Below are 25,994 nucleotides of genomic sequence, written 5' to 3' on the forward strand. Positions count from 1 at the left end.
TAATTTAAAACAAAAAGGTAGATTTAATGCAATAACAACATTAATCTGAGGATAAATAAATCCATTACAGACTTTTTAAAGTTTGAATTTCTTTTCCTTTCTTGGCAGAGAGAACGGTTTTCTTAAAGCACATAGGACTGAAGATGGCAAAACACAATGTAATCTCTTAAGGTCCAGGTCAAACAGGCTTGGTCCTCCCTGCTGCCCTCCTAGCACTTGCCACTGGCCAAGGTGATAAATTTCTCTCATCTAACTCAGGATGGATGTTATTAGTTTCAAGAGTAACTAGATGGTTTGTTTCCAGAATCGTCTTCTTGTGATCCCATGCTCTGTAAAGAAGAAAGGGAGACCATCTATTTATGTTTGCTCTTGTCAAAGGTTTCCCACCAGCCCCAAACAAGCACACCCCATCCCTTCCCAAGGCCAGACAGTCACCCTGTGTACAAATGGAGAAGCTGTAGCTTGCATACTTCCCGACTATGGTGTGAAAATGCTCAGTGAATCTCTGTGAACTCAGTGACAAAGATTTTCAAGAACTTCAGGCAACTAAACATTTAATCTCAAATCGAGTTCACGTTCCTGATGAGGAAATACCTCTCCTTTTCTATCCAGGCCACTCCGGCTAATGAAGGGAACCCTACTCACCTTTTGTACGAACTGGGGGTTCACTGTGATCTCCTGGTCCATGGCCTTCAGTCGCTCATCCAGCTCTATGCACTTCAGCATCTGGTGACAGACACGTTTGAAGGTGGTGAGTGAGTTTAGGTCAGCTTACCTCCGTTTTAACGCAGAGTACTCACGTGGGGCTACGGGTTCACAGTGCCACGATCTGGAACGCCTGGCGCTACGCAGGTTTTGGAACCAGAGATTTGAATGCAGGAAGCTGACAGAGTACAAGTGCCGTGTAGCGCCCCGGCGGGACCTGGGGCAGCACCCCATCATCAAACACATTCAGATCTGTTGCCGCGAAACCGAAAATACGCACACTACGAGGGATAAAGACTATACATCATTTCGGGTGGAATTCGCCACCACGTTGAGTTACCAAACACCTCCAGTTTTCACGGGTTTTTGGATTTTAACCTGCCAAAGAGGGAGTGTGGAAGTATACTGTGTTACTCTGCATTGCTTTTCGGCTTCTGAGATTTAATGTCTGAGGTAAGGAACAGACGGTCCACACAATCCCAACTCATGTCCTCGAACCCAGACGGGCACTCAGAGCAGTGTGACCTCAGGAGCTGCAAAGGCGACCCGCTCCGGCCCCTGGCTGCTGCCCGACAGAGAACCGCGGGACGGCGTTCTTGCCCCGACTGGCCCGCTCAGTCTCACTCAGACCAGGAACTCTCTGTGCACTTCCCACAGAAATGAGGCTCTACGTTATAAATGGTGGCGGGGTGTGAATAAAATTGTACCGATTGTTAAGACCCTGAAGTGTTTCAGTAGCTACACTAGGCTCTGGTGAGCTGATGGGAGATCCAACCCACCATTTACTTATAACCGTACAATCTGGAAGAGGCTGAAGCAACGCCTATTTTCAAAATAACTTTCTAGGAACTAAGATGTTCCTAGAAACTGGGGCGCCTGGGTGGCACAGCGGTTAAGCGTCTGCTTTTGGCTCAGGGCGTGATCCCGGCGTTCTGGGATCGAGCCCCACATCAGGCTCCTCCCGCTATGAGCCTGCTTCTTCCTCTCCCACTCCCCCTGCTTGTGTTCCCTCTCTCGCTGGCTGTCTCTCTCTCTGTCAAATAAATACATAAAATCTTAAAAAAAAAAAAAGGTGTTCCTAGAAGTTAGTTGGGAACTACCTGTATTTAAAACTAGAATTGTCCTGGAGCATCGAGGCCATATTTCAAAGACAGCATCTCAAACATCAATCAAAACAAACAAATCAAAAGCCGGCATTCATATCTACCTCCTGGTCGATGTTATGAAGCATGGCTGGATTATTATACTTTTCAGGGTTATCGTGGAAACTGACCATACCATCCTTCTGATTAATACTTGCAAAAATTTCGCCATCCTCTATCTGTTAAAAAAGAAATCAGGAAAGTAGTTTAGACCTGGTCACTATGTAGATCTGTAGTGTTTCAATGTAATCAGGCAAAGGACAAAAAGCAATAAATGTGTACGCGTATTTTTAAGCACCATCTGTTCAATCAACAAGTAGTCATTGAACGCCTACTATGCGCTAGGCACCATTATAGATGCTAAGGGGTGCGACACACACACACACACACACACACCTGCCCTGGCAATTTTTTAGTGAGGTAAGTTCCACATAATGTAAATTAACCATTTTAAAGTGAACAGTTCAGGGGCCCCTGGGTGGCTCAGTCAGTGAAGCGTCTGCCTTCAGCTCAGGTCATGAACCTGGGGTCCTGGGATCGAGTCCGGCATTGGGCTCCCCGCTCAGGGGGGAGTCTGCTTCTCCCCCTCTCTCTGCCCCCCCCACCTGCTTGTGCTCTCTTTCAAATACATAAAATCTTTTTTAAAAAATCACAAAGTGAACGATACGGTGTAATTTATAACATGTAAGCACCACTTCTATCTAGTTCCAAAGCGTGTTCATCACCCAAAAGGAACCCCTGTACCTGCTGGAGCAGTGACTCCTTTTCACAACTCTTGGCTCCCGGCACCCACCAATCTACTTCCTGCTCCCCGGATCTGCCTGTTCTGGATATTTCGTCTCGACTGAATTGTATATGCTTCTGTTTCCTGCATCGGCCAGCAGAATGCTGTGGAAGTGCTCTGAATCTTAAACTGTGAAACTCTAACACGTTTTTGTTTCACCCCAGTACAAACTCTCTTGTGATCCTTCAGGAAGACTTTTCTGCTAATGCTGACTCCAAGGTAGTTTCAAGGTCTATGTTCTTTCTTTGCCTCAATGACTGGGGATTTACCTGACCGGCCCTTACAGCCAAATCCGTCCAGGAAGTTAGAAAGGGAGAAGCCAGTAAGTCTCACGCACGTATTGTTATTCCTAACACACTGCTCCGCGTGCCAGCTTTGGAAGGGATCGATGCTACTTACTGAAACGGCAACCATTCCAACACATATTAAACAGAATACGTCATTCTCTACGTGATCATGGACAGCTGCCTCTTTAAAATGTGGGGACAATATACCCAAATGAAATGCAAACCTAGGTTTACCATAGCAGCTCTTTTTGTAGTAACCAGAACTACAAACAACCCAAATGTCCACCTCATTAATGGGAAAATGTACCCACATAGTGAAATACTGTAGCCCTGAAAATGAAGGAAACTACATACATTTTGCTCATAATTTTGAGCAAAAAAGCCAGATCCAAAAAAGCATATACTGTACGTGTCCTTTTGGATAAAGTTCAAAAAACAAATACAAAATAGGATGTGGGAAGTCAGAGTAATACCTTTCTAGCCAGAAGTAGGGCTGGAAGCAGGTGTGAGAAACGTTTCTGGAGTGCTGGTAATACTCTGATTTTTGATCTAGGTATTGGTTTCACAGCTGTCCTCTCTTTGTGAAAACGTGTTTAGCTCTACACTTCAGTGCACTTTTCTCTGGGCAGGTTATATTTCAGTAAAATGTTTCCTAAAAAAATCCCTAACATACAATCTGAATAGGCCAATATCTATTAAAAAATTGAATCAATAATGAATAACCTTCTAAAACAAAGAGCACCAGGCCCAGAAGGATTCACTGGTGAATTCTACCAAACAATTAAGGAAGAAATTATACCAATCTCTACAATCTCTTTCAGAGGACAGAAGCAGAAGGAATACTTCCTAACTCATTCTAGAAGGCCAGCATTACCCTAATATTAAAACCAGACAAAAACATTACAAGAAAAGTGAACTACAGACCAATATCTCCCATGAACATTCATGCAAAAATCCTCAACAAAATATAAGCAAATTCAACAACACATAAAAAGAATTATACACCATGGGGGCACCTGGCTGGCTCAGTCAGTTGAGCATCTGACTCTTGATTTTGGCTCAGATCATGATCTCAGGGTCATGAGATCGAGCCCTACATCAGGCTCCACACTCAGCAGAGTCGGCTTGAGATTCCCTCTCTCCCTCTGCTCCTACCCCTGCTCATGCTCTCTCTCACTCTCTAAAGTAAATAAATAAATCTTAAAAAAAAAAAAAAAAGAATTATACACTACAACCAAGCAGGATTTACCCCAGGTATGCCAGGCTGGATGAACGTTCAAGAATCAATGAATATAATTCATCACACGAGCAGACTACAGACATCATCATCATATCAACAGATGCAGAAAAAAATGTTTCATAAAATCCATTAACCATTCATGATAAAAACTCTCAATAAACTAAGAAGAGAGGGGGAACTTCTTCAACTTCATAAAGAATATCTACAAAAACCCTACAGCTAACATCACACTTAATGGTGAGAAACTCAAAGCTTCCCCACAAAGATCAGGAACCAGGCAAGGATGTCCCCTCATACCACTCCTTTTCAACATCATACTGGAAGTTTCTTAAGACGAGAAAGGGAAATTAAAAAGTTGGGAAAGAAGAAATAAAACTGTCTTTGTTTATAGATGATAAGGTTGTCTATGTAGAAAGTCTGAAAGTATCAACAAAAAAACCCTCCTAGTCCATTATAGCGAGGTTGCAGGACACAAGGTTAGCACAGAAAGGTCACTTACTTTCCCGTATAACAGCAACAAATGAGTGGAACTTCAAATCAAAAACAATACAATTTACGTTAGCATACTCCCCACCCCAAATGAAGCACTTAAGAATAAATCTAACAAAATATGTACAAGATCTATGAGGACAATCAAAGGATAAGAAGGAAATACAAAAGGCCTAAATAAACGGAGAGGTATTCCATGTCCATACACAGACTCCCTATTATCAAGATATCAGTTCCTCCCAAGTTGATTTATAGATTTGACACAATCCCAGTCAAAATCCTGGCAGATTCTTTTATGGAGATCAACAAACTGATTCTAAGTGTACGTGAAGAGACCCAGAATAGCCAACATAATATTAAAGGAGAAGAGCAAAGTTGGAGGAGTGGTACTACCTGACCGTAAAACTGAACTATAAAGCTACAGTAATCAAGGCAATGTGGTATGGCGGAAAGAACAGACAAATGTATCAGGGGAACAGAACAGACAGCCCAGAAACAGGCCTCCGTAAACAGTCAACAGATCTCTGACCAAGAGCAAAGGCAATACAATGGAGCAAAGATCTTCTCAACAAATGGTACTGGAACAACTGGACATCGACATGCAAAAAAAATGAACCTGGACACAGACCTTACATCCTTAACAAAAACTAATTCAAATGGATCACAGATCTAAACGTAAGACGCAAAACTATACAACTCCCAGAAGATAACTAGGAGAAAACCTAGATGATCTTGGGCGTGATGATGACTTTTTAGATATAACACTAATGACACAATCTGTGAAAGAAATAATTGATAAGCTGGGCTCCATTAAAATTAAAAGCTTCTCTCTGCAAAACGCAATGTCAAGATGAGAAGACAGGCCACAGACTGGGAGAAAATATTTGCAAAAGACACATCTGACAAAGAATTGTTATCCAAGATATACAAAGAACTGGCCTAGCCAGCTCCGTTGGTGGAGCACGTGACTCCTGGTTCAAGCCCCATGTTGGGCACAGAGATTAGTTAAAAAAAAAAAAAAGAAAGAAAGAAAGGAAGGAAGGAAGGAAGGAAGGAAGGAAGGAAGGAAGGAAGAAAAGAAAGAGAAAGAGAAATATATACAAAGAGTTCTTAAAACTCAACAAGAAAACAAACATTAAAAAATGGGCCAAATACCTGGATACCTCACCCTTTAAAGAAGACATACAGAAGGCAAATAAGCATATGAAAAGATGCTTCACATCGTCTGTCATCAGAGGTGTGCAAATGAAGCTGGGATACTGCTCTACGCCTACCAGAGCCGCCAAAATCTGAAACACGGACAGCCAGTGCTGCTGAGGCTGTGGGCCAGTCGGACCTCTCTTTCACTGCTGGTGGGAATGGGTGCTGCCGCTTTGGAAGACAGTTTGGCAGCTTCTTATGAAACTAAACACAGTCTTACCATAGGATCCAGCCATCACACTCCCTGGCATTTACCCAAGGGAGCTGAAAACATATACCCACACAAAAACCTGACAGGGATGTTTATAGTCGCTTTACTCATAATCGCCAAACTTTGAGAGCAACCAAGACGTCCTTCAGGAGGTGAATGGATAAACTGTGCCACATCCAGGCAACGGAATATTACTCAGCACGGAAAGGAAATGAGCTACCGAGCCATGAAAAGACACTGAGGAACCTTAAATTCTGATTACTAAATGAAATAAGCCAATGTGGAAAGGCTCCATATGGTAGGATTCCAACTACATGACATTCCGGAACAAGCGAAACTATGGAGACAGTAAAAAAGATGAGTGGTTGCCAGGGGTGGGATGAAAAGGCAGAGCACAGAGGCTTTTTAGGGCAGTAAAAAGAACTCTGTATGACACATAATGATGGCTACACGTCCTTAGACATCTGTCCAAACCTACAGAGTACACCACCAAGAGCGAACCGTCATGTAAACTAGAGACTCCGAATGACCAGGTATCAGGGGAGGTCCGGCAACTTAACACACGTGCCACTCCGGCGAGGGCTGCTGCTAATGGGGAAAGTGGATGTGCAGGGGCAGGGGGCGACAGGAAATCTCTGTACCTTCCCCTCCATTTTGCTATGAACCTCAAACTGCTCTAAAAAAAAAGATGTCTTACTTAAAAAAAAAAAAAAAATCCCCCCTCCCCCATAGACCTTATAGTCTAGGGCGAGTCTTGAGCTCACACCCACGCGTGGCAGTGTGGCTCTCCCGGGCCGATCGCTGTCTGCTGTGGGAGCCGTCCTGTGCATTGTAGGACATATAGTAGCATCTCTGGCCTCTACCCACTAGACGTTAGGACCCCCAGCTGTGGCAACCAAAATTATCCTCAGACATTGCCAAACATCCCCCAGTAGACAAAACACCCCTGGCTGATCCAGAGCCTGTGAGGGTCTGTCTGGGTTGGTCACACAGGGTTCAAAACCCATCCCCCTCCTTTGATCCCTCAAAGCACTTCCCGAGCTCGTGTGTCTTTGCAGGTGTCAGAGACACTCATGCATTTCTTCTCACCCACCAAATAGTGAGTTTCCTGGGGGTACTGTGTAGCTTCCTCAGTCTGTATAACCCCTGTGGGGTTTAGCAAGGTGCTCTTGACAGGCACTCCATGGTTGGTCAAGTCAGACAGATTTTGTTTGGGAGGGGTGTGTGTTTTGAGAATTAGGTGGAAGGAAAAAACTTCCAAACGTTTGTAAATTGCACTATGGAAACAAAGTACTCCATTATCACAATGGAAAAGAGTTCTATTACTCCTAATCCTGATGTGGCAGTGCTCCTGAAATCAGAGGGGAGATGAGCAGAAAAATGTTAAATGCTGACTTGCTACACCCAAGATTTGCCTGACCTGGGCTGAGGGCATAAGTTTGGTTTGATGGATCAGATCAGAGCCATGTATTTATAAAACTGAATCGGTAGGTAGGTTACAATGTATCAACTTGGTGGATTACCTTGTACTCATTTATTTGTTTATTTTTAAAGATTTTATTTATTTGAGAGACAAAGAGAACATGAGTAGGGGTGGGGGGAGGGAGAGGTAGAAGCAGACTCCCCACGGAGCAGGGAGCCTGCCCTGGGGCTCAATCCCAGAACGCCAAGATCATGACCTGAGCTGAAGGCAGACGCTTAACCAGCTGAGTCACCCAGGCGCCCCTACCATGTACTTATGTAAACTATGGTTACCCAAATGTGGGGAGTGCAGCGGTGCAACTGGGGCGTTACCAGCAGGGACACTGTGATATCTGATTCTGAACGCAGGTACTGAGATGGTGCCTGCTTTTGCCCCCCTTTATTGTCGATATTGCTTTAAGTGTGGTCATGAACTGACAACGGCCCACGAGGAGGTAAGGGGTTCAAGTCAGATCCCAGTCAACGACTTCACTCTCTAGTTGGACAGGACATCCTTGGTGTGGGCAGCAATGTCCTGACCTACATATGGGCACAAGGTCAAGACGTCATCATGGACCAGCACATTGAGTAGCTCTGCTTTGTGACTCTTGGTACATCTGAACTATCTCACAGGTGTTTTAAAAATTAACAGGACACACCATGTATATCATACGAGTACATAAGACTGGAAACGCCATAGATTTTAAGGAAGTAAACCAAAATGTCCAGAGGTTGACTTTGGCTGTCCCTCTCTTTCTCTTTTTTAATATTTTCTATAATGAACACCTATGACTTCTACAAGGACAAAAGTCCACTATTTAACTTCTTAAAAGTGCAAACACACTTACCATGTGTAGGACATATTTCTCCGCCTCCTGAGGTCCAGATAACTGCACACGACTTGCCATATCTTGTAATGATAATGTTAAAAAGGTCTGAAATTCAGAAGTAGAATTAATCACAGGTAGAAACAACTGAGGACATACATTTTATTAAATGTGGAAAGAGCTCTACTGAATCACTGAAAATCTGCTTTCCATTCCTGTGCAAAATAATTTTTTGTTGTGAAGATGACTTGAAGTTGCTGAAACCTGCGGCTTTAGTCATCACTTTCTCCTAGAGGAGTGATGACTTCTAGAAGTGCTGCTGCACACCGCTTCCTGCGTGTCTGAGAGACGTATGCACCAGCTTACTCACCGCAGCACCGTCTGCGAGAGCAAAGGAGCAGAACCACTTCAATGCCCAGCAGGAGAGGGCAGCTTAGCGCGGCCTGGTACAACCGCAGCAACACGCTCCTGTGCAGTTGTTAAATAATAAATAAATAGCAAGGATACTGCTCAGGGACTGAAAGCTGAGATGATAACGTGTACCTTTAAATATAAAACAGGAGAGTGAATGGTGTGCACGCTGTGTAAACGAATGGAAAGAGAGTGTGTATCTGCGAGAGAGAGAGGGTGTGCGTGCCCGTGTGATGTGCGAGACGAGCTCTAGAGGGCCACCCGAGAGACCGGTAACGCCAGGCTGCCTCTGAAGAAAGAAAAGGGGTGGCTAGGGTATAGGAACCGGATGATTTTTGTATGTTTTGCATGTTGCACTGTAAATGTATTACCTATTAAATATAATTGACAATATCATATTCATTCTTCAAAATTCAAAGCTAAAATGTATAAACCGTATGGGGGCTTAGAAATCAGTCTGAGTTTCCCACTGCTCTGCTGCGGACTGGGAAATGTCCCCTTTCAGGAACACATTAAAAGAGCTCTTTTTTAAGGAAAGCTGGCAATATTTACAGCAATGGCCTTTTCAGAGCAGGGCGTGTTAAAACCCTGAGGTTGAGAATTCGTAATAAGCCAATGACCATATACTTTACTTCGGAGAGTAGCAACCAAGAAAATGAAATTATTGTTAATTTTTAAAGAAGTACATAAGCAGTTTCACACAAGTGAAGACTTCAATTTCCTGTACCTGTACCTTACTCGGCCTACTTGTCTCCACGACTGTCCCCTCCTCACCCCTCTCTGGCTTCTCCAGGTCCTCCCACTGTCCGATCCTCCACGCACAGCCCAGCGCCACCCCCCGCCCCCACCGCTAGGTCACCTAGCAACGGACATCCCCATTCTGGCTCCTCTGCTCTTCACCCCGCCCAGCTGCTGCGTCCGACTAGACTCCTTCTCTGGAGGTAAAAGCAACCCTGTAGCTTTAAGCTGCTCTCCGCTTCCTGTTCCCTGCAGCACGTGCCTTTGGAGGTCGCCTGAGATTTCATGTTTCTTCTATACTTTTTTGTACTGTTTGAACACTTGATAATCAGCATGTTTCCTGTCATCCAAAACCACCAGCACACTTTCATTTTGAAAATAAAACTCGTGTAACTGGCTTACCTCCTACAGCTGACCTGCACACAGCCGGGACTCTGGCCTAAGTGCCAGCGTCGGGGTAGTGCCGTGTTCAAGTAAGCAGTTCGAACAGACATCAGCACGGCCCAAGAGGTTCCACGCTGGTCACCGGGGACTCACGTGCATCGTTAGCGCCACCCCGTCTGCCCACGGCACTGTTTACCTCTCTCAGGCTACCTTTCTCTGCCTCCCCATGGAGCCGTATCTCCTACCTGTCTTCCTCTTCACCTGTTCCTCTTCTCAAATACCCTGCTCTAGCCCTGAAAAGACCAAAAGGTAGAAATCAAACTCTTTCTGGTCATCAGTTGTGAGAGCTGTTGCTTAGTAGAGACATCCTGCCACGCTTTATCCCTGTCTCTGCTTCCTCAGCACTGAGAAGGAGGAGAGAAGAGGGGGAGGCCCCGGGGGAATCAGGAATGCTATCTGAGGGCGTCACTGGCCTCACCTTGGTTAGCCTTTGAATATTCTTCTTATAAAGAGAAGACAGGCATTGCTTCACCAGCCCCATGTTGTTATCACGAGTGAAAGTCTCGCTGTGCTTGTTCACCAGGTTGCGGAGTTCTGAGGGATTATTGGTTGAATAGACTTGTGCTAACTCGTGGTACGCATTGCTAAGAGGCTAGAGGTTTAAAGGTGGGAAACAAATTCAGATTAAAGCAGTAGAGGTATACACTTCCTATGGGAAGCAAAAGAAGACATGCTACTATGTTTTGAACAAGGACATTCAATATCCTTTACTGTTACCGAACAACTTAGAATTTGCCCAAAGTGAATGCCTAGTTTTTAGGACCAAAGATAGAAATGCACTAGGGAGTGATTTATTGTCAAAAAAAACTTCGTATTTCAGAGCAAATAACTGCACCGCAGGCGATCATATGCTACATTTAATAAAAGCATGCATGTCTTTTTTCTCTTTTCCTGTTGACCAATTACACCGGGAAACAGCAGGCACAATCTCCATCACTCTCACTCTCTTGCACACTTTCCCACACACATACAGACACCTCACCGGATGCAACAGGATCATCTGCTCTTTTCTGATAAGTAAAGAGAAGACAGAACAAGAGAACTAACAGTGGCTGAGGGCCTACTAAGAGCCTGAGCTGCTTTGGGGGATTTTATATACATTATCCTCTATTTTAAATATCAAGAAATTGGGGCAGAGGCCTGAGAGAATGTGGGGTGGTCATGAGGGGCACAGGTGGAAACAGGGTTCAAACTTCTATCTCTACTCTGAAGTCCGTGTTCTCTACCATGGACGATATCCTCATAACTACTGATGCTTGTGAATGACACCCTGCAGTCACGAAGACATCACTTTATAAAAACACTCTTGCTAAAACAGGCCAGCTCGAGGGCCACCTGAAGGGACCATGCAGTTCTCCAAAATGATCTGAGAACGGCTACTCTGCCTATCACTCTTCCATGGGATTCGGGGGACCTCTCTTACTCCCCCCCCACAATCTGTGACTGGGTAACCTGGAGCTCTAAGAACCACAATAAGGGTCTTTGGCAAAGAACACTTGGCTATCTTCAACAAGACAGCACAAAAATCTTCTCGTTGGGAAGATTTTCAAATTGATATCCTGAAATTGTGAATTCTATACAAAGAACAGGGTTAAAATTGTTACCCAATGACTGACCTCATAGCCTTTTGAACTGCCCAATTTTATTCTAAACCCTGAGCATCTATTTCAAACAATTTAAAAAAAATATTTAATTTATTTTTTAACGTGAGCCCAAAGCGCGGTCCTCAGTGAAAACAAAAGTTCAGTGAGCAGAACTTGTGGTTTTCACTGGGGGCTCTAGTAAGATTTCCCACACCTGGGCAGACTGAGTTCAATACAATCAGCACTGCCCGTTCAGTATTTCTGCTAAATTGTAATGAAGAACAACAACGACCACAACAACAAAACAACCTTGATAGAAGCCTAACCATCTACGGCAATAATTACTCACAGCAAAAGTCTGAAAACAAATTTCTTAACAACATTCTACCCCAGTCAGGTGACCAGAGGGTGTATGGCTCCCAGACCATCAGTGTCTGCAGTTAAATTTATTAAATGTCTGCTAACCTGGAGCTGTTGGAGAGCTGAGTCGTTACAGAAGAAAATTACAGAACTAGCTACGATTACGATTTCCTTAGGGACTTAACTTGTCACCTAAGACATTAGTTTAAAAAACTCACCTTAATGAATCTACCCACAATTTGAGATGTATATTTCGGTAGCTGTTGTACTTTGCCAAGTAATATCAAAGAAACTAGAATATACTTTTTATAGGACTCCAACATGATGTGACTGACGGCCATGGCAGGAGTAGTTATAGCCTGCGTGAGAGGAGAGAGCACAGCACAGCAGAAAGGGCAATCAGCCACACATATCACTTTAATAAAATAACCATTCTTATATTTCATGTCCTATTAGTAATTTATTAGCATCTTTATTGAGATATGATTCTCATGCTATAAAATGACCCTTTTCAAGTATACTATTCAGTGGCTCTCAGTATATTCATCGTGCTGTCCAACTGTTCTATGACCATTACCTAATTTCAGAACACTTCCAACCCCCCAAAAGGAAACCCCACACCCTTTAGCAGTCATTCCCCATTCTCTCCTCCCTCCAGCCCCAGGCAACCATCATTCTACTTTCTCTCTGGATTTGCCTATTCTGCACATTTCATAGAATGGCGTCATAATAAACATGTGGGCTTTTGTGACTGGACTGGCTTCTTCCACTTGTTTTCAAGGCTCATCCGTGTTGTAGCAGTTACTGGTGCCTCATTCCACCTTATGGCTGAATAATATCTCACTGTATGGCTAGGCCACATTTTGTGTATCCTCCTGGCCACTATGAATAAAGCGGCTTTGAACATCAGTGTACGTATTCTGGAGACATTTGTCTTCATTTCCTAAGAGTGGAACTGCTGGGTCACGGTGGTAACTCTAAGTTTAACATTTCGAGGAACTCCAGACTTTTCCCCAGTGGCTACACCATTTTACACTCCCATGGGCAGTTAGGAGGATCCCAAATTCTCCACCTGCTCGTCAATGCTGGTTATTGTTTGCTGTCTCTTTCTAATCCTAGCCATCCTACTGGGGGTGAATTGGTATCACATTGTGGATTTGATTTGTATTTCCGTGACCACTAGTGATGATGAGTATCTTTTCGTGTATTTATTGGCCATCTGTGTATCTTCTTTGGAGAAATGTCTATTCAAATCCATTGACCATTTTTAAAATTTTAGGGTTTTTTATTGTTGGGTTGTAAGAGCTCTTTGTACATTCTGGCTGCCAAGTGTCTTATCAGAAATGGGATCTGCAAATATCTTCTCCCATTCGGTGGCTACCTTTCCTTTTTCTTTCACCCGGATTTAAGAAGGTCAGGGAGAAGTGAAAACTATCACACCCAAGTCAGTTCAAATATTCCAAGTCAAAACTCAAACCACTGAGCCTGTGAGGTAGTTCAGATCTACGGAAACGCGTAGGTGCGTGTGGCTACACATACGATGATCCCTACCACATCACTGCTCTAAGAGTGAGACAGCACAACCAACGTACACTCCCACCAGTCAAGGGCTAGTGACTCAAGCAGGTCAACATGTGATGGGATATGAGAAGAGGAGCTGCTTTCACTTGTTGCTTACATAATGCTGTATGATCTGATTTTTTTCCAGTAAGTACATCTTTCTTTCGGAATGTTTTTAAGGAGTAAAAAAATCTGTATCACCTTCCGAAGTGAAGGTACTAGTGCCGTCTACAGCTGCCTATGTATCATTCAAACACAGCTGCACGAAGCAGACGAACACGAGACAATGTTGGCCGTTAGGCAAAATCTGGGGATAAATACACTTTCGGCGAAAAGGCTCCTATCTGTATCAAAAAATTTTTTTTTTAAGATTTTGTTTATTTATTTAACAGAGATAGAGACAGCCAGCTAGAGAGGGAACACAAGCAGGGGGAGTGGGAGAGGAAGAAGCAGGCTCATAGCGGAGGAGCCTAATGTGGGGCTCGATCCCATAACGCCGGGATCACGCCCTGAGCCAAAGGCAGACGCTTAACCGCTGTGCCACCCAGGCGCCCCAAAATATTTTGTTTTTAACTACTTGTGATAGAAATACTTTTTTAAAGTGCATTACATACTTTCCTGCCTTTTGAATGCCCTCGTCATCTTGATATTTCTGGCTCATCAGTATCTTATCAGCTATCACATTGGTCTATAAAATGATCACTCAGTGGCTGTGAAGTGTCTTTATCATTTTGTAAAGAACTCAAACTTTTGACTATGTGCTCTGAAACTCTTAAAGAGAAGTCACCTTGAAGATTTTACTTGACTAGAGACATCATTTTTTTTGAGTAAGCTCTACACCCAACATGAAGCTTGAACTCGAGACGCCGAGATTAAGAGCTGCGAGTTCTACTGACTGAGCCAGCCGGGTGCCCCTGACTAGACGCATCCTTTCATGACACCATCTCTGCCCAACAGCACCTTCCGGTGACTCTTCCCTCGGTCCCCTTACAGTGTTTATCAACCCCCGCTCACTGAGGCAATGCCCCGGCAGAGAGGCGTGCCATGCACGTCTATTTCTGTGTTAACATTTCCACTACATCATGAGCTCCTTCAAGGCTTAGAATATCCTTTATTACCTTAATATGTGCTATGAATGTAATAAGAAATATAAACATCTGACAAATTTCTTAAAATACTAGTATAGCCAATATTGTACCTCTTTCTCAGACTCTTAAAAACTTCTACCAAACTGTGTAATAAATCTCCTTACACAGGCCGGTGGCCGTTACACAGACACAAAGCAGGGAGGGGTTTTCCACATAGGAATGTTCTACTAAAATTTAACAGAACACCACGTGTGGTTTTAGAACAAAGACACTTCAGGGGCGCCTGGGTGGCACAGCGGTTAGGCGTCTGCCTTCGGCTCAGGGCGTGATCCCCGCGTTATGGGATCGAGCCCCGCATCAGGCTCCTCTGCTATGAGCCCGCTTCTTCCTCTCCCACTCCTCCTGCTTGTGTTCCCTCTCTCGCTGGCTGTCTCTATCTCTGTCGAATAAATAAATAAAATCTTAAAAAAAAAAAAAAAGAATCTTTAAAAAAAAAAAAAAGAACAAAGACACTTCAAAGATCATTCTGTTCACTCTCTTCCCTTTCTGCAAAGGAAGCTTTAAAGGTCAGGTGACGTAGGGAACTTAACCCGAATCTGACAGGGCGTGAGTGGCAAAGCCCCGCTCAGACCCCACATGGTAAAGCTCCTCCCTCCACTGCCACTGCCCTTCGACTTGAGGAACAGTTTACCACCATTTACGTGATGACAGAGAAAGTGTTTGAATGGACCTCCCCCCGAAATTCAGAGGCCCGAGATCGATCTACTCCAGCTGTGTGCGTCTTTGATCACACGAGTTCAAGGCAACCTGAGGGGCATCTAGATTGACGATTACCTGTTCATAAAAGTACAATGCTCTTTCGAAGTTCTTCAGTCCGGTATAGATCATCCCTCCGTAATAATAGTAACATAAAAAGTGCTTTGCGTCATAGGCTCCATTCTCTTTGCAGATATCCATCATGTCCACATCAAGGTACGGAAGGGCAGGCTTAAAGCACTTCGCCAGCAAACAAAGCTGTGACAAATGTTACAGTACACCATCATTTTAATTGTACTTGGCAGGCTTTAGCAGAAGGAGCACATTCATCGATTCCAGAAAGGTCAAGAAAATATTTTAAACCGTCTTATTGATTAAAAATGTTCTAAATGTTGACACAGTACCCCATTTTCCTAAGCATTCAGAATACAATAGCATTTCTTTAGAGAAAGACTAAGCAGCCATGAGATAAAGTACTCCACAGAGGAATGAAAGCTCAGCTATAATCAGCCCCCCTTCACCCATTCCGTTTACAGATGCCAAGACAGGTGAGTCCTTTTTCTCTTTGCAGAGAAGAGACAGACCAGGATGGCATGATAAAAATGGAAGTTTCTCTTCAATTATTTCTTTGCAATTGCTGAATCCTGTATGTGAGTGTAGGGAATTGCTCAACTCAGACTCCAGAAGGCAAGCACATGGCAACGTTCTGTAACCGCACGATGCCGGCACGGGGGCAGCTCCAGGTACAAACTCAGAGCTGTGCATTGAAGACCAGTGCACGTTACTGTATGTATGTTATACGTCAATCACCAAAGGTTTTTAAAAGATAAAAAGTAAAGAAAAAAGAACGCACCGTGATGTGAGACTAGAACGTGACTGGGATAATCCTGGTACCATGTTATTAAAGATGCAATCTACTCCCCATGGGGCTGGCTGAAGCCCCCACCCCACCCCAGTGTTATGGAATACTCTGTAGCTATTAAGCACTGATGTGGAGTCCTCTCCAAGACACACTGAGTAGAAAAAACCAAGGTACACAAGAGTTCATACAGATCATTACTATTTGTGTAAAAAAGAGAGAGAAAATGCATGCATTTGCTTATATGTGCACGAAATATCTTTTGTGCAAAAAACTAACATGGATCTCCTCCGGAGAGTAGAGATGGGTGGCTAATGAGCAGGGTGGTAGGAAGATTTCATTACACACGTTCCCTTTTGCCTTCGGGGTTTGGAACCGCATAAAATAAAATAAATGAGTAACACTTCAAGGTGTAAGAAGTTGCCTGTATTTATTCTCAGTCTCCATAATTCCTTACAAAGAAAATGACTTGGGACATTTTTAACATCACACGCATTCATTACTCAGTTCCCTCAGATCACAAACCCACTGGCTGGGCCCCGTTGTACAGTTTGCGTCCAGTAGTGGCCAGCTGAAAAGTCCTTCTCTGATAATGCATCTACATATTTCGACTTCTAGAACCTACCACGGTCTCCCCCAGATTGCTATCCTTTATTGAGCAAACCCACGACCCACCTTCCACGCTGACCCGGTGTGACCCGCGCCGCTCGCGGCTTACCTGGCAGAGATCGGCGTGTACTGAGGTCAGCTGGTTTGTATTCATCTGCATCTTGTCTATGGCTTGCTTAAGGATGCCGATTCCTCGCAGGGGCTGTCAGAAATGACATCTCTTTCAGATAAGTTCTCAAAGATGGCAGCACATTGGATCTTATGTTGTCACTTACAAATAAAAAATAACACTAATTGATAGGTTCCTTTAAATAACAATAGGAGGTTTCCATACTCTTTCAGGAAATTTCTGTTCCTATTCAATCAGAAAGCATTTTCTTAAGCCGTTTCTCATGCTATTTTAGAGTAATTCAGCACCATTTTTTAAATCATAAAGCTTTTTCTTTTTTTTTTTTTTTACTGAAGATCAATAAGCAAAAGCAGTATTACCAAAAAAACAAAAACAAAAAAGCAGTATTACTTTCTCAACAGTTCATTATATTTACATTGAAACAAACAAAAACTTTCCAAATTATTTACAGTAAAGAGCCTATGCTCAGTCAACATAGCTGTGAGAAAGATGTTGGCATCTGTCCACAGGGCAGTCTAGGGATCAGCCATAAATTCTCCCCAACACCACCATCTCTTACCTGATAATAAATTCCTATTGAAACTGATACCATAACTCATAAACAGACCGTTTCCTGCCTTGATTATAAATAACAAGACCAAGGTTCAAGTGAGCTAGTCAGTTTCTGGATAGGAGATGTGACTCTAAAATCGCTAAATAACTTCTTTGGGTTTTTCAATAAAGATTTTTTTTTTAACCATTTTTTTCAAACCACAGTTTGTTTAATATTCCGACAAAATACCAAATGGTTCTTTCTGTCTTGTCTCCTTCCAAGCACTCTCTTAAAGTTCAATTTCAAATAATAATTAAAAAAAAAAAACCCAAATCATAACTTGTGCCAGCATCACAAAAGTTAAGAAAGACCAAAGAACTCTTTCAGATTAAAGGAGATGAAGAGACATGAAAACCCAATGCAATTCAGGATCTGAGATCTTCTTTTGTTGTAAAGGACATTAGGGAAACCAGCGGCAAAATCTGTGAAGAAGGTCAGTAGATTTGTTTAAAGGACTCTGATATTGATCATTGTACTGTGGTATGTAAGAGAATGTCCTAATTTTTAGGAAACACTCACTGAAGTATTTAGGGTAAGTGGCAACGTATCTGCAATTTTCTTCCCAATGGCTCAGACAAAAAAAAAGAGAGAGAAAGAGAAAAGGTAAGTGTGGTAAAAATATGTTAACATTTGGAGAACGTGGGTGAAAGGTACATATGGGGATTCTTCGTATTGTTCTTGCCACTTTTAGTAAAGCTAAAATGTTATAACCAAAAGTTAAAACTTCTAGCAAACAAAGAAAAGACCCAGTAAATGATAACATAACGGGCGCTAGAATGGTAGTTCCAGAAACATCCACCAGCAGTAGCAGACTGCCCTGAGGCACTACTTCTCCCTGCGTCTCAGAGGCCTCACCCTGTGCAGGAGTGAGCTGTCCCTACAGCCAATGCTTGCCCACCACATACATCCATCAGGATGCTCAGTACTAACCTGGAACCTTAACCAATCAGTTCATTGTGTCAGTTAAATATTTCTTAAAATGTAACCATAAATACTTGAATAACATTGCTTACCTGTTTCCTTTCCACAAGTGCGTTTGTCAGTTGATGGCAAAGCCCAGCAACTAGAGACAGCAATGACAGAATGTTGACAACATCAATGACTACACAGGCAAAATGCATTCGGTGGGAAATAAAGTATTATTTAGCTTACAAGTGTCTGTTGCGTATCGGATGTGCTCTCCGTTACAAGTGCTGATGAAAAGCTGAACCTGTGAGAATAATGTTTCGAAGTCAGGAACACTAGGCATGGAAAACTTCACAAATCTGGAATAAAGAGAAAAGAATCAATTCATCCTGATATTTCATGGGGGAAAACAAAGAAGCAACTGAGGCCAGAAGGTCAGCCTATCTCCAGTGCTCTATCAACGTAAATGAGTCAGGATATTTTTAAAAACTAAGAAACAGACTGACCTGATTCTTGGCACAATCAAGACACAGAACATAGACACAAATAAAGGCTGAGAAAAATAGGCTTAAAAAAGAACTTTGAAAAAAGAAAACACCCTTAAATGAGGCCAAATATCATGTTGTCTAATATTCCTGAAGGAACTGAATATCAACTTCTAACCAAAAGTTTTCAAAACCGTTTTCCTTCAGAGCTCCAATGTGCTTAGGGCTATTTACTCATCTGAAAAGCGGTGGTTTTTCCTGCTCTGAGGACAGCCCACTGAAGGCGGACAAGGACTGAGAGCTCCAGACTGGCTGGAGGCTATGGCTGCAGGTCACGGGGTGCTGCGGTCCATCTGGGAGAAAGAGCCCGCTGATGGGCAGGCCAGGGGGGGGGGGCGGGAGGGAGGACACGGATGATCCACCCTGAGTCACTTGGCAGATGGGGCAGATGAGAGGGGGCCAGAGATAGGCTTGGGGAGGCAATCAGATACACTACCTACCACTCGGGCACTGCTTATGAGTAAACTACAAGCTCTTCTTTTTCACACATAAATGAACTGCTCAAATGAACTTCAAGGAAAACGAAATGGATATGACGGCCTGAACACAAATGCTTCTAAATCTTTGCATTTGTTCTTCTGTCTATATATATATATTATTCGATCTAATAGTGTCACCTCACATCTGTAATTGAACATCTCTGCAAAATGTATCTCAAACGATCTCATTTGGCTTTCACAATAGGTCAGTAGGGCCCTGTGATTTCCATTTTATGAAGCTCAGGGCCCGACGCCTTGTAACTGGAAGAACATAATTCGAATCCAGGGTGCTCAGAAACAAGTTCAGGGTTCGCTCCAGGTTTTCTTTTTCAGATATACCTTCGAGCTTCGAAATGCTTTCGTGTACTTGACCTCACCTGATACACATCTACAGGTAAGTTTGTGTGTGCATAAAACACTCACGCTATCCAGTTTTTGTAACCAGCAAACACACACAGTAGAAATCTTTACCTGCCAGCACCATCCCAGAAGAACCTTCTGCAATGGTAGAAATGTTCTTTATCTGTGCTGTCCAACGTAGCAGCTATATGTGGCTACTGAGTACTGACAAGTGGCTAGCGCACCCGAGGAACTAAAGCGGTCACGTTCATGAATTTACATTTCAGTAGCCACATGCGGCTAACGGCTACCATATTGTAGCCCACAGCTCCAGACTCTTTCATTGTGACAAAGTTTCTTCTCTAAACTCTATTCCTGGCACATCTTTGTCTCAGGAATCTCTGGGCCAGTGAAGCCAGACCCTCGCTTGAAGTCCATTTCCTCTGGGTTTATTTACATTGTTTCAACTTTCACGACAAGCATAACATCCCAATTTGTAATACTAAAACATCAAGAGAAAAAGAATTCTGTCAAGCGCACAGAGTTACAAGGAACCCCGACGGAAATAAGATCTAATTAATTTGGTCTTGAACAGCTTGAACTTGTTTGAAGGGAACTGGAACCAACGTTGCTTTGGATCATTGGTAATTTCACTCAACACATCCCACCGTGCCCTGTGCCATCTCTCTTCCCTATTTGCTTTCCGAGGTAGAAAATGTGGACAATCTGATGGGTTACATGAAGAAAAGTATTCAGATACATGCGAACCATAGTGCCCACAACTGAGATGGCCATTTGATTTTTAAAAATAAATTTCAAAATGTATAGAAACATAAACAACAGCTAAAAATGATAAAACTGAAACTACAACATGCCACGATTAGCTGGGATGAGGAAAATGTAACTTCTGTGACTTAAATTTATAATTGTGCTAAAGAGCTCAATGTTGTTTACATGGTTTACTTTTCCAACCAAAGAAAAGTACAGCCAGAAAGTGCAGAGCGTTCAGGCTTAGCAAGCACAAAACCATAAGAGAAGATGCCCCTTACAAAACAGCAAGGACGCCTAAGGAGTGCTCTTGTACATCCAGAGCCCCGAGCACAGTGTCCAGATGGGATAAGTTCTTTGCAAGGAGTTCCCCACTCTTGTTGATCAGTTCGCAAAGCTGAGTCATTTGCCCTGGAAAACAGGAATAACACTATCATTCAGTTACGGCACTAACCAAACTAAAGAAACTCTAACCACAGACTTCATACCTCCGTAAGAAATGACCAAGATGACTTCTTGTATCTCCTTCATTTCAGATAAGGACTCAGAAGGGCCAGAGAAGTGAAATGGCCTTGACTATGACCTCAAAACTAGACCACCCATTTCCCTCTGGCCCCTTAAAGTTTGTACATTTCTTCTGTTCTTCCATCCCGCACGCCAGAAATGCACACATTACCATCACCACACTCTCACCTTCCTCTCTGTATCCAAAATGTCACCAAATACGATTTTATTTTATTTTTTTTTTTAAGATTTTGTTTATTTATTTGACAGAGAGAGAGACAGGAAGCAAGTGAGCACAAGCAGGGGGAGCGGCAGAGGGAGAGTGAGAAGCAGGCTCCCCGTTGAGCAGGGAGCCCAATGCAGGGCTTGATCCCAGGACCCTGAGATCATGACCTGAGCTGAAGGCGGACACTTAACCGGCTGAGCCACCCAGGTGCCCCCGATTTTACTTTTAATTTTACCTTCTAAGTCTCTCAGCTCCATTCCTTCCTCTCTCCCCTGCCTTAATTTGGACCTTTATCATTTCTTGCCTGGACTACATCATAAATCTTTGGAACAGTCCCCCTAGTTCACTCTTCTCTCCTCCAACCCATCCTCCATAATCCTACCTGTGGGATCTTTCCAAAATGTAAAATTCAATCAAATTATTCCAATGGTTTTAAGAAGTCTAATGCCTCAGTCAGGTAACAGGACCCTGAGCCACCTGCTGCTGCCCTCCCCTCTCCAACACACACACCTACTCTGGTCACACCAAGCTCAGAAAATTCAAGCAACATGCCATGTTCTCTCACCTTTATGCCTCTATACATCCTGTTCTCCATGCTTGCTGTTCCCTCCTTCACGCTGTTCCCCTGGGTCTCCCTCTACCAACTCATACACTTCATTCAGCAATCAGCCTGGGCCTTCTTCAGACCCTCATCTCACCTCCCTTCCCCTGGCTAACTTGAAAATGTGTTCTCTCTGTGCCCTCTCTGCATCACCTGGGGTGGTGGTGGTTAGGTAATTCAACATAAACTCTGGTGGACAGGCCGTGTCATTTCTCCAGTTTCAGAATACAGTGCTTACTTACCAGCCAATCAAATCAACAGCCTGTTAATTAATCTCCGAATTGATCCACTGATTTTTTTCACATCCCACAATGTTATGTTTTAACAACTAAGGTACAGAATCTAATTAGGCCCAAGTTGGTACTCCGCAGTACTGATGTTGATGGTTGATGGGTTATACTGATAACAGACACCATGGCCACACTCTGCTGCTAGCTGTCTTTTGAGGGGGGGGGGGGTGTATGGGGTTTATGTAAGTCCATGGGCAACAACCTCTTGTTGTCTCCTCCTTTGTAGTTCTATTTTGCATTTTGAACTTCAAGTTATACATATCAGCTATTTTTATTTAGTAGCGGAGGGATTTTTTTTTCCTTATCGAAAAAACAAATAGTATAATACTTAAAATCCAAGTGACTGTAGCTAGGAACGTTGGTAATTTTGTTTCTGGGGCTTCTATACGACACCTTTAAATTTTTACCAAAAACAAAGAAATATACTATTATCACATAGACGGTAAAATAAGAATAAAAAAAATCTGTGATCTGATTAAGCATCATCTTTCAAGATAACACAAGTTGAATGGAGAAATACCATCATTTTATTACAAATGTCACTGGTGGGGCGCCTGGGTGGCACAGCGGTTAAGCATCTGCCTTCGGCTCAGGGCGTGATCCCGGCGTTCTGGGATCGAGCCCCACATCAGGCTCCTCCGCTATGGGCCTGCTTCTTCCTCTCCCACTCCCCCTGCTTGTGTTCCCTCTCTCGCTGGCTGTCTCTATCTCTGTCAAATAAATAAATAAAATCTTTAAAAAACAAACAAACAAACAAATGTCACTGGTAAATGTGACATAAACAGCTTCCTCTAGTTAAATAATTTGCCTCCCTTTTTTTACTCACTACTCTAAATACATTTACAATGATAGGAAACACACAAAAATAAGCATTTCAGTCCATTATTTTTCCCCAATTAAATAACCAATGCAGAGTTGAGACTTAAAATAAAAGATGAATCACTATGAAATCATAAGATAGTTAACTATTGTGGGCCAAGGGGAGAGTCAACAGTAAGTTCAGTGCCACTGGGTGCATCTGACATGAGCCCAGAGATGTGGCCAATGAAATTTCCTTTAATCAAAGAAAGCTGGAAATTATGAAATTCCCTTCACTTAAGGTCCATATCAGAAAATTCCAAGTAAGAGCAGAAAAAACAGAAACCTCATAAACATTTACTATGCAGGGCGCATGAGGCACAGAAGCCACAGGCAGTGAAAGTATCACGTTTATCTCTGCCTGGCAGACTGTTCCTAAAGCAGTGACTTGCACAGCAAGCATACAAACCTTTCAGATAAATCTCACTTGATGCTCAATAGTCCCCGTTCCATTTTGTAAGGGAGAAAACTGGCCCAGAGAAATTAAGTGGCCCACACGTGAAGTGACTGACAAGATTCCAGCCCAAATCTAAATACCCATACTACATCCCAGGAAGTAGAAAACAAATAGTTTGCGGCATAAATGAATGAATGAATGGTTTCTTCATTCATAGAGACTGCAAGTCTGTGCCTTCCCTGTGAACCTCGTTTCTATCCATAATAAGGGAAAGGAGAAGTATTTCACTGAGCATAGCTTCATACCCGATCCGTTAACTTACAATAACAGTGAAGTAAATAGCGCTCCTCCATTTTTACAAATGGAAATAGAGACTCGAGAGATTAAAGGTGACTTGTCCAAGGTCACGCAGCTCCTACAGCTTTACAACTAATAGCTGCTAGCAATAATTTGTAACTGCATCTATTGCACCTCATACAATAGGTACTGTTTCAAGCGCTTTTACATGCTTCCTCTCATTCAATCCCAACACCTCTCTGAAGTAGGGACTAATTTTTATTTTAGAGATGAAGAAACAGGGTGGTTAAAGGGACCTTCACTGCTCGCAGCTGATTACTTTAATTCTGAGTCCAGCATTCTATATTCAGGTGATGAGATGAATGAACCAAGGAGCATGAATATTTAAGTAATAATGGTCACCATTCCGCCCCGGGAAATGGAGCCCTACAAGCGAGAGCTCCCTCGGCACTCCGCCGGACTAAAATAGGCGCGGAGGCTTCCCGAGGGCGCGCCGGCCGGCAGCTGAGCAGCCGGCCAAGGCAAGCCTCCGAGCCAAGGCACCCAGAAAGGATTCGTCTCGCGCCCGCTGCCCGCGGCCTAGTCCAGAGGCTGCCAAGCGCCACCGTGACAGGCGAGGCTGTGCACCAATCACCGCAGGCAAGGGAGGCCGAAGGGACCAACCGGCGCTCGGGAAGGCGTCCAGCGGAAGCCACCGCCCCCAAAACTGTCAAGCGAAGCGCCCGGGTGGAAGGGGCCCGGGCCGGGGGAGGAGGGTCCAGCCGGCCCCAGGGATGGGAGGTGGCCAGGTCGCCGAGCGCACGGGCCGGCAGACGAGTGCCACTGAGACCGAGAGCGCGACGGGGCTGCTCGACCTCCGCCGCGCCCGAACCCTCCGTGGTCTGAGCGCCGCAACCCCGAGCCCAGCCCCGGAGACGAGGCTCGGGACTAACAGGGAGGTCCCAGCCGTCCGCGCTGGCGGCTGGGGTTGCAAGCCCGTTCCCGCGGCCCGGAGGGCCCTCCCAGGCCCAGCCCGGCGGCCCAGGGCCTCACCTTGAGCCGAGAGCTGTCGGACACTGTTCACGAATTGCTCCAGGGCAGACGCCATGTTTCCCCCCGGCGGCCCGAGCAGCAGAGGTAGCTCACGCGGGAAAAGGCGGCTGCTCTGGGAGGAGGGGCCGCGGCGATCCTCCACAGGGCCTCAACAGCGGCCCGACGTCACTTCCGCCGGCTCAAGCACCGCGAGATTTCACCTACCTGGGAACCAGTTACTGTTCCCATGGAAACAGTTCCGCTACTCACCGTAGCCGGAAGTTCACTTTCTTTTGCTTTTCTCTTTATCCGGTGCATTTGTGAAAGTCCTCCTGTTATTTAATGGGGCTGTGGGCAAAGGAAGAAACTAAACTTGTTTTCCCGAATTTTGCTTGGAATGGCCGTCCCGTTCTCCACCTGGCCAAATCCTTCAAGCATGGCTTAACTGCCACCTCTTCCGTGAGGCTTTACCTGTCTTGAAGACTGGAGCCAGGCAGAAAGCCTGGATTCAAATCCCTTTCCTACTACTTACTAGCTGTGTGACTTTGAACAAGTTACTTGGCTGACCTCTGCCTGTTTTCTCCACCTGTAGGATTCTTACAATGACCTCGGCCACGTAAAACGCTTGGAACAGTGCATAGCACATAGTGAAACTGCATTTTCATTCAAGGTGTATGTTGAATGAATTGATTTCCCCATATGAAATTGATCTGCTGTTCTTCCAATAGACTCCCAAAGCACTTTGCTCTTCTCTTAGAGACACTTCCACTCTGTTGCAGAAAATTGTCTCCAAAGTCCATACCATATCCATTGCTCTTAACTGGCGTGGAGTTCCTTAAATTCAAGCATCTGTCTTCCTCATCTCTGTATCCTCTAAGGGCCTACCATAGGATTTGGTGCATAGTAGGGACTGAGCAGATAAGCATACATTTTAAATTTCATCCTGTGCTAGGCACTACAGGTACACCGGTGAGTAAATCCTTCTTCCCTGAAGATAATGAACAAACAAAGACCCTGAAAAAGGGGGTAGTGCTCTGAAGGAATGGAACAAAGTTCTGTAGGATCATGCAGCAGAAGAAACTGACCTAGCCTGGAAACAATAGGAAAGGCTTTCTTCAAGAAATGATGCAAGCTGAGCTCTGAAGAAAGACTAGGAGTTAGTAAGGTAAGGGAGATGGAATTTTCCTGAGAGAACAGCATGTGATCAGACCTTGTGGTGGGAGGGAGTTTGCTATCTGACATTGAGGAACTGAAAGGAGCTCATGATGGTTGAAGGAGAGGGCTATGAGATGGGGCT

The 25,994-nt window shown here is 44.0% G+C and overlaps 1 protein-coding gene across 1 annotated transcript; it reads right to left on the reverse strand.

The window, feature by feature from the left end:
- Positions 1–24,908, reverse strand: COPS3 (COP9 signalosome subunit 3). The gene is made up of 12 exons (XM_026521177.4): positions 24,719–24,908; positions 20,795–20,924; positions 18,629–18,741; positions 18,490–18,539; positions 16,864–16,956; positions 15,365–15,544; positions 12,101–12,241; positions 10,358–10,531; positions 8,368–8,454; positions 1,913–2,026; positions 646–726; positions 1–329 (listed from the first exon to the last, which is right to left on the reverse strand). Exons 1-12 carry the CDS (start codon positions 24,771–24,773, stop codon positions 276–278), a joined length of 1,272 nt encoding a protein of 423 aa, XP_026376962.1. The 5' UTR covers positions 24,774–24,908; the 3' UTR covers positions 1–275.
- Positions 24,909–25,994: the final 1,086 nt, after the last annotated feature.

Source organism: Ursus arctos, unplaced genomic scaffold (genome assembly GCF_023065955.2).
Source record: "Ursus arctos isolate Adak ecotype North America unplaced genomic scaffold, UrsArc2.0 scaffold_14, whole genome shotgun sequence".
NCBI classification, from domain to species: Eukaryota; Metazoa; Chordata; class Mammalia; order Carnivora; family Ursidae; genus Ursus; species Ursus arctos.

Coding starts and splice junctions, on each gene's coding strand:
- COPS3 (XM_026521177.4), bottom strand. CDS start 24,773: ATGGCGTCTGCCCTGGAGCAATTCGTGAACAGTGTCCGACAGCTCTCG. Junction 15,545..16,863: donor TACACGCCGATCTCTGCCAG/GTAAGCCGCGAG, acceptor CATTTGTCACAG/CTTTGTTTGCTGGCGAAGTG. Junction 10,532..12,100: donor TTGTGGGTAGATTCATTAAG/GTGAGTTTTTTA, acceptor TTAAACCTCTAG/CCTCTTAGCAATGCGTACCA.